Genomic DNA, 13,355 nt, shown 5'->3' on the forward strand with positions numbered 1-13,355 from the left:
CCCACCCCCTTCCAATTTTTTTCAGCCAGCACAGCATAATTGAAGCTCAGGAAATATTTGATTGAGATCACAAGGGTTTCAGCCTCTGGCAGTGATTATTCATTAGACGTTTCATGCTTGACTTAGTACATACTGATAAACTACTAGTCCAGCATACAGAAACTGAATAGAACAATCTCATTTTTCCATGGTTATATATTTAATCTGCTCTTGTATTATGTTCTCTGTAAATTATCTGATGTAAAACGATTTATGCTGAGCTACTTGTCATTGAATTTCCTCACATTCTGGTTTCTATGGATTGTAAGCAAGAAACTGAAGAAAGTTTATTATTTAAAGAAATAGATATGTTCATTACCATGTAATTCCATTGGCCTGTCTAAAGTTTAATCCTATAATAGGTCACTTAATATGTGTATTCCATTTTAAAATTGTCTAAATGCTTGATTTTGGTGCATTATCTGATGCTGGTTATCAGCTTACAAGACTCAGGTCGTTCCATGTTTGGTGCATCTATAATTTATTGTGCGTCCTGGTTATGTCCTCTTTAGTGTTGTACATGTGACATCCAGTAGACCGGTATGCTGAGCCGAGACATATTGGAAACGGCCTCTCTATCTTCACAAGGTAAGAGTAAGATCTACGTACACACTACTCTTCCCAGACCCACTAGGTGGGATTATACTGGGTATGTTGTTATGTTTAGTGTTGTACATGTGACATCCAGTAGACCAGTATGATGAGTTTGAATAGATTTCACCTGATAGCGGTTACACTAGTGCAGTGGCAGATTCAGAATGTTTTAGTCGTGATTTTGCTCAACCGGCTTAAATTTCAGAGGGCTACTTTGAGATTGGTTGCTCGGCTATATTTGTATGTTATTAGTAGCTTCCACTATAAAAAATATAGTGTTTAGGTCCGCCATTGATCTAGTGTATTGTAAAACTAAACCAGGCACCATGTTTTCCTGGCGAAACTAATTTTAAGTTTTCTTTCCCTATATTTGAAAAAGATAGAAATTTCGTTAAATCTTTCCTAAGATACATGGCTCAAATCAATTAGATGTCGGCACTTTCCTCAAAGGGAGTTGAAGAAAGGCCTTTCAGTTTGTAGGGACGAGCCATTACATACGGTCTGGTGCTCATATCGATCAATTTTTCATGAGACTCCCTACATTTTTAATAAATTATGAACTCCACGAACTGATCAACTGTCAACGTCTTTAAGTTGGAGATGAAAATATCGTTCACTTTATATGGGTACGAAAATGTGATCAGTCTTATATAAGAGACAGAGCATTGCTTGAATTACTAGGATACAAGAAATGAAAACAACATACATTCGTGGTACTCATTTTGGACACAACAATCTTGGTAAAGTTTAAGAAGAGGCCACTTACGAATTGCCTTGCAAGACAAAAATCCAATAACCTACAGCACCAAGTGCAGAATAAAGAGGTAAACCATTATTGTTTTTTTTTCTGAATTGGATATAACTTGTAGAGAAATTTTTTCTTCCATCCAAACTAAAGAAACAAACCAAGAAATACGATAGCAGTTGCGATGCACTGTGAATTTAGTCCTTGTACTTCATCTCAGACAACTTGAAGCCGGGCATGTCAAAGGAGGATGAGAATTTCTCGACGTCAGCCTTGAGTTCTTCAATTTCCTTGTTATTAACAAGACCCTTGTTGAAATCCTTTAAAAGCTTTCCATACTCCTTCTGGATGTTCAAGGTGATGGTAACAGCCCTGTGGAGGAACTCGGCAATCTGCTCGAAGTCCTTCTCAACCAATCCCCTTGATGTCATTGCAGGAGTACCTGCAAATGGGAACTTCAGTTAGTTAAAAATGTCTATTGAAGGACCTTAATATCCTGTATAAAATAGGTTCATGGAACTAAAAACATTTAGAAAAAATTTAATAGCTGAAGAAGTTGTCATTTAAGCTTTTCTTTTTTCCTACTTTAATCGCTTTATTGACACACTAAGAAGTAGGTCTACATTATAATCCAACATTTTATGGAACATGGATCCCCATCATATACTCAGAAGGAAAAAAATTTTCACTGACCTTGATATCAAGCTCAAGATATTGAAAAGGAAACATAAAATTTGCTTCGAGTCACTTTTTAACTAATCAGATTTACTAGAAGTTCAACATGAAACTTACCAATACGAACACCTCCTGGGGCCAAAGCACTGCTGTCACCGAAAACAGCATTCTTGTTAACAGTAATGTTGGCAAGGTCACAAAGCTTCTCAACCTTGTTACCTGCAAAAAAACAAAATAGTTCGTTTACATCAATCACTATTTAAATGGTTAGAAGACTTTCTCCAAGATGATTGAGAATAGAAAGAACTCTTACCAGTCAAACCAAGAGGTCTAAGATCCCAAAGGACAAGGTGGTTCTCAGTCCCACCAGTTACAAGCTTGTATCCTTTGCTCATGAGGTAGTTACCAAGAGCAACTGCATTGGCCTTCACTTGCTTAGCATACGCCTTAAAACCAGGAGTTGCGGCCTGTTTCAGGGCAACAGCAAGAGCACCAATTTGGTGGTTGTGAGGACCACCCTGGAGCGAGGGGAAAACAGCAAAGTTAATCTTGTCTTCAAAGTCATAGACCGCATCCTCAGGCTGTCCCTTCTTTGGTGGCTTAGGGCCCTTGCGGTAGAAGATCATACCGGCCCTTGGACCCCTCAAGCTCTTGTGAGTAGTGGTAGTGACCAAGTCACAATATTCAAAGGGATCCGCAGCTTCCTGTTGTCCACAAATAACAAGATTCAGCTTGAAGCACAACAAGAAGACCTATATCTCGGATTGCATCTATTAAAACGGATGCTAACAATCCACATCAAATTCAAGTGTGGTATCAGAACTGATATCTCAAGAAAAGCTGAAACCATTGGTCCGCATTAAGCCTCATAATGCTCATGCAAAGAGAAAAATTGAAACACTAGTTGATCCAATTCTAGTTTCCATATTTTAATCTTTTCCTCACTCTAGATCCACTTGTTTGAGAGAACAATCTGTATTAACTTCACATGAAATTATCTTAATGATTAATTAATCAAAATGAACACATAGATCACAATGCACGGCACCCAGATCTATAATATTTTAAGGCACTTTATACAAACAACCACGCCGATCTGGGATTTGAACTTTATGCATTCCGAATTCTAGGATAACGAACTGGAGTGCTAGTAAAACTAGGTTCTAAATTTAATATTTGTGCATATTTGGTGAGAAGCACATATCTAGTAAAACAAATGTGTTTAATCAAAATGAACACATAGATCACAAAGCATGGCACAGAGATCTATAATATGTTAAGGCATGCGGATCTAGGATTTGAACTTTATGCGTTCTGAATTCAAGGATAACGACCTTAAGTGCTAGTAAAAATGGGTTCTGAATATAATATTGGTACATATATAATTAATTTTTAACACATAAATAGAGTCTAAGGCGAAAGCTACTAGATTCGCCAATGCAGATCTGTGAAAATTCCAAAATCCTAATGCAGATCGAAGTAACACCAAAAATGTAAAACGAAGAACAGAGCAAAAAAATATACCTGAGCAGCAACAAGGCCACTAATGTGAGCCATATCACAAAGCAAAAGGGCCCCACATTTATCAGCAATTTCTCTAAATCTCTTATAATCCCAATCTCTAGGATAAGCACTACCTCCACAAATAATCAATTTAGGCCTAAAATCCAAAGCCTTCTCTTCCAACCTATCATAATCAATATACCCATTTGTTGAATTCACCTTATAAGGCAAACTCTCAAAATAAATCGAAGTTGCAGAAATTTTTTTCCCACCAGAAGTATAATAACCATGAGTTAAATGTCCACCAGATGGTAAATCCAATCCCATAATCCTATCATGTGGATTCAAAACAGCTGTGTACGCAGCGAAATTCGCTGGGCTACCAGAATAGGGTTGAACATTTACACCCCATTTTGTTGGATCTAAATGAAAAGCCGTTAAAGCACGGCTTCTGGTTAGGTTTTCGATTATGTCAATGTATTCATTACCGCCGTAGTAACGGTTACCGGGAATTCCTTCGGAGTATTTGTTGGTTAAAGCACTGCCGAGAGCTTCAATTACGGCGAATGATGTGAAGTTTTCCGATGCGATTAGTTCGATTCCGTGGCTTTGACGGCGTTTTTCCTTTTCGATTAGGTCGTGGATTTCGGGATCTACAGCGGAGAGAGGTTCGTTGCCCCAAACTGAAACGGGATCCATTAGAGGAAAATTGAAAGGGGCAGAAGAAAGTTGGAGAGGAAGAAATGAAAGAGAGAAAATTTAAGGGCTGTGGGCAAATTGGAGAGGAAGTGGAAGTGGATATTTAAAGAGGAAAGATTGACCGAAATGACAATAATGCCCTTGTCCACCCTTTTCTTTTTAAATTTCTTGTTCTTTTTTATTTATTTTTTATGAATACTGTCAAACATCTTTGAAACAGTTTTCTTTATTTCGATATTTTTTAGTTGCTATATTAATATGCTGTTATATAAAATATATATATTACGTATAATATAATATAAAAATTTGGTTCCAAAAAAATTGAACATTATAATAATGTGTTATTATAGAGTAAAACTATTATAGTGAGGTCTTACTTTGTTTTTTTGTTATTTTATTGTTAGGATGTTGGTGAAGTTATGTTGGGGTTGGTGAATGGAGAGCCATAAAGGGAAGTGAAGTGGTAGTCATTAGTCAATTAGGTGGTTGAATTTTTTTATGTCAAGGGAGAGATTTAGCATCTATCTCGGAAATTATATCATGACAATCGATAAAAGTGAATTTCTATTAGGTGTGACAATCGATATTTAAAAATCAATTAAATCGATCGAATTATATCGTATCGAATAATTTTTAGGTTTCTTTTAATAAAATCGTAAATTATTATATAAATCTATAATCGTACCGATAATTAGGATAAGTTTTTTTATTTTATGAGAATAAATCGAAAAACTACCGAATCATATCGAATAAATTTACAATGTAAAAAATATATTTATATATTAAGTTTAAAAATAATAAAGTATTGAATTTTTTTTGGCCCTTGGAATTATAAAACAGTTACAAGCCAACAAATAATTAAACTAAAAATCCTAATTCCAAATCTATTATGATACTCCTATTGAAACTAAATTCTTTCCAGCATATTCACTAGCAAGACACAGGGTATTGTACCGGTCATGAGTAGCAAATTATAATGTATTGAATATATTTCCTTTCGTATGATTTATATTTATCTTTTTGAGACTTTTTTAGACTTTATTCTTGAATCCCACTTTGTTTAATATCTTTCCACTCGTGTAATTTATATTTTCGTTGTATTTGCTTAGTTTCTTTTACGTTGTTGTAGAATAGTTGATGGATCTATACTCTAGCCATCTTTCATATTTTCTTAATTCATTACCTTTTAAACTGTAGAAATGTCTAGAAAGTTTTGCTGAGTCATCTAAAAGTATGTATGTTATAGCATTCTACTTCTACTAGTGACTTTTATATTATATTTAAAAAAAATTACTAAAAATTAATCGAGCCGTACCGATACCGAATAGAACCCGATATGATTGGGACGGTTTCGAAAAGTCTACTTTTGGTTATACATAATAGAATAACTGAAAAATTGATATGATACAAATTTTAAAAATAACCGGCCGAACCGAACCATTGATACCCCTAATTTTTATATTTGAGTTAATGGTCATCCACCTGAGCCGAGGGTCTATTGGAAACAGCCTCTCTATCTGCATTAGGTAGGGGTAAGGTCTGCGTACAGACTACCCTCCCCAGACCCCACATGTTGGGTTCAAACTGGGTTTGTTGTTGTTGTTGTTGTTGTTGAGGAGTTAATGGTCATCAAATTTATGTCTTTTTCTATAAAACTTACTAATTTAATTTTATTATTTTAATATTATTTTACTTACAAAGAGTTTGAACTTTATGAATTTTAGTTCGAGATTCTACCATAATTTATTTGATAATTCAGAATCAATTATTTGTATTGGTTTTTATTAACTTTTAACGCATATAAATAATTCATGCCAAAACTACTATTTCAACGAATTCAGTAATTATACTCTACATCCGCCTATCATGCCTTCTTTTCACACTCCAATCTCTTTTATAGTTCCTTTCAGAAGAAAAATTATTTGATTTTACAACTTAATTAAGTTCTACTTATAGTAAACGGAAAAGGGCCTAAACTACCCCTATCCTTTACTAAATGGTTTACAAATGCCTTCCGTCCACCTATTCGTCCAAAAAAGCACACGACGTTAATTCTATTAATAAAATTACCTCCGCGACTAACGGCAGAACCTGTGGGCCTTCTATTTAATGACATGGCGATTTTTCATTGGGCCACGTAGCAATCTAGGTCAGTAACAAAAGATGGGTCACGCTGTGTCATTATGTGCACATTCCTCTTTCTCCCCTGATGCAACTACGACAGAATCCAAAATAGTATAGTTCGTACTTTTTTAAATTTTGTTTTTATAACAATATTTTTTATTTTTAGGCTTATATGCTTCTTTTTTAATAAGTAGTACTACTGATTTGAACTCATGTAGTATCGAAAAGTTAATGTTTGGAATCATATACGTTAAAACAAAGAGCTAGGCTCCATCTCGTTTGCTGGTCTTCCTCTAACGCTATGAAGCAGAGTGATAATGTCAAACTATGCCTTATAAAAGATACACGGACGTTGCAAATATAATCTGAATAATGCTGCCCAGAGTCGAACCACAGATAATTAACCTATCAATTACTTTTGTCGGACTTACTAAATTCACAGAATCAATTTCTCCAAACTTTGTGATTCACAATTGGTGATATATCTAACAACTAAACTGAAAATAAATAACAGCTGAAAGTTAACTAAGCTAGCTTTGTATATAATTGGAATAAGGTCTAAGGTAATGGTTTCCCCCGTTGTTGATTTTCTTGGGTGAGTATTTTTTTCTATAACTGAGACTTAGTTGTCTCCATCAATCATGAACGCTCCAGCTATCATAAATCTTTTTCAAGCAATTATGATAATTTACTAGACGCACTTTCTCAAGCTACGCTAGCTAGATTCGCATTACGGTTCACTTAGATTGCACCCGAGGTATCGTCATCTCTAATCCAACCTCTAAACCCTCGGTTATGACTCTCGTCTATACTCCGGGAGTGATGTTGTTCATACAATTACCTAAATATGCACTCTCTCTCAAGCAGATACATACTAAATAGGGACGGATAATTGAGGGCCCTTTCAATTAACCACAATCAAGACGTAGATGAACAAATAGAAATTAACAACCAATTCAAAACTATATTAATATAACAACCAAGTCATCCCCAACGGGTTTCACTAAAACCTTAGATTAAAGTATTTAGCTACTCATAACAAAGTAAGAGAAAACAACTAAATCATTCATAATGGAAGAATTGCAAGAAAATAGAAGAGATAAAGAACTATAATGTTTTTGGGTGATCTCTCACACTTGTTCCTCCTCCAAAAGTAATCTCAAAACAAGCCTTTTTAATCTTGGGCGAGTTTCTACATCTTATAAGGGTTTTACAAAACTTTTCCCGAATTGACACTTTGGCCCCTAAATTTCCAAGTCGTGAACAGTTCACTGCGGCCGCGGCGTGGACCGCGGTCGACCGCGATGAACTCTGCCTGAGCCTATTTTTTTTGTGTTTTGTCTCCGCGCTCTGCTCCGCGGTCCACCGCGGTCGCGGTGGACTTTTGTCCAGTCATTTTCTTTTGCTCCTTTGTGTTCGGGTACTTCTTGAGTGGGTATTTTCTTCACATTATTGCCTCCAAACACTTCATGTTGCTTCCTCAAATATAATATTCCCTGCGAAACCAAATAACACTATTTAAAGTATTTTGTTGGCAATTTACCTTATAAAACAACAACAAAGCATTAGCAATTAAGGTGTAAATATCAACTATATAGCCTACTATCAACACCCCACACTTAAATTATTGCTAGTCCTCGAGCAATTCACCACACTCCATCAAAAATTCCTTCCTTAAGCTTTTCCCTCAACGACTCACACCATGAACATTTTACACAAGTTAAACCTAGTAGTGAGCAAACTTTACCTCAAGAATCAAATCTTTCGTACCCCGTAATATTTGCACTTACTCAAACCACTCTACACAAGAATCAAGACGTACCTTTCCTTTGTGAATCACATGCCCTAACATCACACAAGAGAGTAGTTCCATATATAATGATAGTGATAACAATTAGGAACTAAAATAGACAGAATTCGCTCACTCTCCAAAAAGAACATTCACATGCCACAAAGATGCACCATAGGCTTGCCCATAGTGTAGTACTCGACTAATCGAGCCCCACTCAGTCTAAGATCAATAGGACTTTATTTGGTCGTAATGTGGGCTAAGGGATGGGTAGGATATATTTGGATATAGTGACTAACCTCCCTAAGCACTTTTAATACAATTACATTGAACTTCAAGCTCATCGTTTTGTCAGCCAACACTCCACAACATTTATTTAAACATCCCCATACATTAGGTGCAATTTGTACAGCTACCACTTATTAATCCCTATACAATATATTATTATTATTATTTTTTTTCGTGGTGCTTCTCTTTTTATGCTTCACATTCTGCACCTTTTCTCTATTTCCATGGTTTCACTTCAAAAACCAAACCACCACCCCACACTTTTGCTTTTGCATATTTTTCATACCATTCTAGTGCTTAGTGAGAGGAAAAATTGGTTCAAACAGCAGGCTATTCAAACAATTGGGTAAAGTTCACAATGTGGTTACCAAAGAAACAGGCTTATAGGCTCAACGGGGTTAACTAAGATGTGATGCATTCAGGTGGGTTTACTTTATATGTCTGGCTCAACAAAGAAATGCCTATATCACTTCTCAAATTGAATGACGCTACTATTTCGTTTCGCAAACACACAGGGCAAGTTTTAGGCATCAAATGTAAAGCATGGAATACAGTAACACTCACACACACTTGGCACATGATTCACTCCGTATTAGTTTATCAAGACATTCTCTTTTGAGTGTTCGAGTTAGGTACAAACACACAATTTTTAAGGCACTTAAATAAGATTCAACCCTTGAAGCTAAGCGCTACACTCTAGTGTCTATCGTGTTCAGGTGTAAAAACGCTAAGGGTTTTTCTTCTTCGATTTTTTTTAAGCTCGTCGCCCATTAATCCTAACCTACAACTAAAAAAAAAAAAGAACAAAAACAAAAACTACCTATACCCGGTTCAAGCTAAACCCTTAAAAAAGAACCGTGGCCCAAAGAAAAACCAAGGGGGAGTTGCTACACTACCTAAATAAAAAAAAATCTTTTTGGTATTTTCTTTAGACTTACTTCCCTCAAGAAAATTGTCTAAGGATCCGTCATTAGGAAGAGTCTCTATATTTATTTTTTTCCCGACTTAGTCCCTCAAGAACCCTGCCGAAAGAGATCCATCGTCGGGACCAGTCACTATTTTAACTTTCCTAATGAGCTGTTACTCTATCACGAAAGCAATCAACGTACAACAAAACAAAGAACATTAAACGGTTAATTTATATACAAGTGCAAACATACAACGAAGTCTCCCCCACCCCACACTTAAAACGAAGACATGTCCCCATGGCTTAACAATATAAAAAGCAGTGAGGTAAAGGAACTTCCCTGAAGGATCACTCTTGATCGGAAACTGTGTCTGGGTTCACGTTGCAGGCGCGACCCAGAGCTCTCAACCAGCCCATGAATTTCTTTTCCGACTTCACCTGTCGGTCAGCCACCGTATCAATACGGGTACCCAAGTCAGCGACGGAGGTCCGCAACCCAGTCATCTCCTGCTCCAAAGCGGTCATGCGAGTGCTCCGGCGTGGCTGTGATGGTCCTGCCTCGTCCCCTCTCGGGGGAGCTGTGATCTCAGCAGCCCCAACATCATCATCAGACTCATCAGCAGAATAATCACTGTCTGGCACCGGCTCTCTTCCCTCGAGTCCAATTTTCTTTGCCCGGAAAGGAGCCTTCAGAGGTAATTTCCCATCAACTCGAAGGTTCTCAGGGACTTTAGCAAGGCGGCACAGTCGGGTGACCAGCGAAGGGAAGTAGTGGCCCTTGATTAGCTCCGGCGATCTAATGAACATTTCATCATGGAGGACTCGGGCGACATCAAACCCTTGGTGAGTCATAAAGCAGTAGATCATAGCGGCCCGTGGCCCATTCACATTAGTGGTATTGCTGGATGGTAGCAGACGGGTGTTGATGACAGTGAGCCAACACTTTGCCTCCCAAGTAAGAGACTGTGAGTGTAGAGTCGTCGGCTGTGCTACCCATTTGGGCATTCTGCCAGGTATACAGAATACCTCCTGAATTCTGTCCCAGTCAACCCTCGGGCGATGAGAAATGATGTAATGATCGTCACCCGTGAATGTTGGGAGGCGATACGCTCTGCGGATGACCTCTATAGAAGCATTAACCCGGGTGTTGCACACAGTCACAACCCCATTCTCGTTTTCTGGCAAGTTTGCATAAAACTCTCTCACTAGCTGAATATTGGCCTCCTCTGGAACCTCAAAGAAGATGTCCAGCTGACACCTCCTTAACTCATTAAACATATTTGGGCACTCCTTCACCAATGCCGTCCGATCGATATGGACCTCATGGAGCAACTTCTTTGCAGCTTTCTGATTGTACCTTGTCTCCGCTGATTGAGATACGAAGCGAGTGGTATCGAACTGAGTTGCACTGGCTTGGCCCCTAGCTCGTGAGGAGCCTCCTGGACCACTAGCAGAGGACCCGGTGTTTCATCTCTTACGAGATGAACTCATAGTGCCTGTCAAAATAGAGAAACGCTTATTAGGACGGGCCCAAAATGTGTGACTATGGGTGGTTACTCAGACTCCACCACAACCATGTCACAACATATCCTTATATCTCCATTGAGGCAATTTCCCAAACACATTGTGGGAAAGGCAATTATCTTCATATACATGGCCCATGGGAATCAAGAAAACTGCCCCAATTCACATATCCACTACACCCACACACCCCACACTTGCTACAAACAATCACCCACCAACAACACCCTCTCAACATTTAATACACATCCCCTTAACCAATATATGCCAACAAAAATGAAATTACACTAGAAAATAAGAAGAAAAAGCTAAACAAGATATCTTATCAACAATGCTACATTATAACAATAGTGAACTAGCATAACAACAACAAAATATAGAAAGAAAAGAGAAGGGGAGGGGTCGGAACTCATACCTTAGGGGAAGAAGGTGAGGGGTCTTGTGAGGGAAGAAGGAGAAGAAGAGAGTATGGAGGGGAGAGTTAGGGTTAGAGAGAGAGAGGGAGATTGGGGATTTTGGGGAAGGGGCGGGTGTTTGGGTTGGGGGGGGTGATTGTTTTAAAATTAAAAGAAGAAGAAAAGAAAAAGAAAGAAAAACGGAAAAAAAAATTTAAAAAAAGAATACAATACCTGGTACCCCCCGCGGTCGACCGCGGTCCACCGCAGCCGCGGAGGGATTTAACGTTCTGAGATAGTGTTGTCCGCGGTTCACCGCGATCCGCGCCGCGGTCGCGGTGAACTGTAGACTCCTCCAGTGATTTCCGTGGTCCACTACGGTTGGCACCGCGGTCGCGGGGGAATTTCGTCGCCCAGACAGTGTGTCCCGCGGTCCTGCCGCGGTCGCGGGGCTGGCAAAATCTTTTTTTTTTTTTTACACATGAAGTTACATACTACAATTTACAACACATTCGTGGGTTGCCTCCCACGCAGCGCCTGATTTAACATCGCGGCACGACGCAAGTATTGGATCATCACTCCTCATTCGCGTACCGGGGTTCTTTCAAATTGATCACCACTGTATCCCCTTTTTCGTCGGCTACTCCAAGGTAATGTTTCAACCTTTGCCCATTTACTGAGAACTTGTTTGTCCCATCTTCTGATTCGATCTCAACAGCTCCACTTGCGAACATTTGCACCACTCTAAATGGTCCTGACCATCGGGACTTTAACTTACCCGGAAACAATCTCAACCTTGAATTATACAGTAAGACCTTGTCACCGGGTTTGAATCTCTGTCCACAATGTGTTTGTCATGCACCTTCTTCATTCTTTCCTTGTAGGTTGCATGCTTTCAAAGGCTTGATATCTGAATTCTTCCAGCTCATGCAACTCTGTCAGTTGATTTTGTCCAGCTGCATCGGGATCCATGTTCAATTGCTTTAGTGCCCACCAAGCTCGATGTTCTAGCTCCACAGGCAGGTGATAGGCCTTCCCAAATACCAACTTGTATGGTGACATACCTATTGGTGTTTTGAATGCAGTCCTATAGGCCAGAGTGCATCGTCAAGCTTCTTTGCCCAATCAGTCCGTGTGGTATTCACAGACTTGGTTAGTACACTCTTTATCTCTCTGTTGGACACTTCAACTTGCCCACTGGTTTGTGGATGGTAAGGGGTAGCTACCTTGTGGCGTACATCATATTTTGCAAGTAATTTCTCGAAGGCTCTATTACAGAAGTGAGTGCCTCCGTCACTGATGATCGCTCTAGGTGTCCCCAATCGAGTGAATATGTTCGTTTTCAGAAATCCTACCACCACTCTTGCATCATTAGTGGGCAACACTGCAGTCTCTACCCATTTAGACACGTAATCCACAGCAACAAGTATGTACTTATTGCCAAATGAGCTGACGGAGGGACCCATGAAGTCAATCCCCCAAACATCAAACACCTCTACCTCTTGAATCGGGTTCATAGGCATCTCAAGGCGACGGGAAATGTTCCCGGTCCGCTGACATTCATTGCAGCCCTTTACCCAGAGGTGCGCATATCGAAACACAGTGGGCCAAAAGAATCCGGCCTCTAGCACTTTCGCGGCTGTCCTGACCCCTCCAAAATGTCCTCCGTATGCTAATGCGTGACAAGCCTGCAAAACCGAAGATTGTTCTACCTCGGGGACACACCTCCGGATAATGTTATCAACACATATTCTAAGCAAATAGGGCTCGTCCCAATAATACATGCGGCAATCACGATAAAACTTTTTCTTTTGGATAGATGAAAAGTCATAGGGAACTATACCGCTGGCCAGGTAGTTTGCAAAGTCTGCACACCATAGCGCATCCTCAAGACTAGCTGCGAGCAGCTGCTCGTCTGGAAAGGTTTCCAGAATCTCTTCGATCTCGACTGATTTTTCAGCTCCTTCAAGTCGCGATAGGTGATCAGCGACTTGATTTTCTGTGCCCTTACGGTCACGAATTTCGAGGTCAAATTCTTGCAACAGCAGCACCCAAATTAGGCGCGGCTGAGACTCC

At 39.2% G+C, this 13,355-nt stretch overlaps 2 protein-coding genes across 3 annotated transcripts in view; one reads left to right on the top strand and one right to left on the bottom strand.

Moving 5' to 3' along the window:
• The window catches only part of LOC109216638 (DNA repair protein RAD50), a 23,336-nt gene extending 22,976 nt beyond the window's left edge, over positions 1-360 (top strand). For both annotated transcript variants that reach the window (XR_002066518.1, XM_019380812.1), the window contains exon 27: positions 26-360. Coding sequence is in view for 1 of the 2 variants with exons in the window: in XM_019380812.1 (XP_019236357.1) it covers positions 26-65 (40 nt within the window). In the remaining variant the exon portion in view is untranslated. The remainder of the gene's footprint in view (positions 1-25) is intronic.
• Positions 361-1,270: 910 nt separating this feature from the next.
• On the bottom strand, positions 1,271-4,327 carry LOC109216637 (serine hydroxymethyltransferase 4-like). The gene is made up of 4 exons (XM_019380811.1): positions 3,578-4,327; positions 2,367-2,757; positions 2,171-2,272; positions 1,271-1,820 (listed from the first exon to the last, which is right to left on the bottom strand). Exons 1-4 carry the CDS (start codon positions 4,253-4,255, stop codon positions 1,576-1,578), a joined length of 1,416 nt encoding a protein of 471 aa, XP_019236356.1. The 5' UTR covers positions 4,256-4,327; the 3' UTR covers positions 1,271-1,575.
• Positions 4,328-13,355: the final 9,028 nt, after the last annotated feature.

This window comes from Nicotiana attenuata, unplaced genomic scaffold (genome assembly GCF_001879085.1).
Source record: "Nicotiana attenuata strain UT unplaced genomic scaffold, NIATTr2, whole genome shotgun sequence".
NCBI lineage: Eukaryota > Viridiplantae > Streptophyta > Magnoliopsida > Solanales > Solanaceae > Nicotiana > Nicotiana attenuata.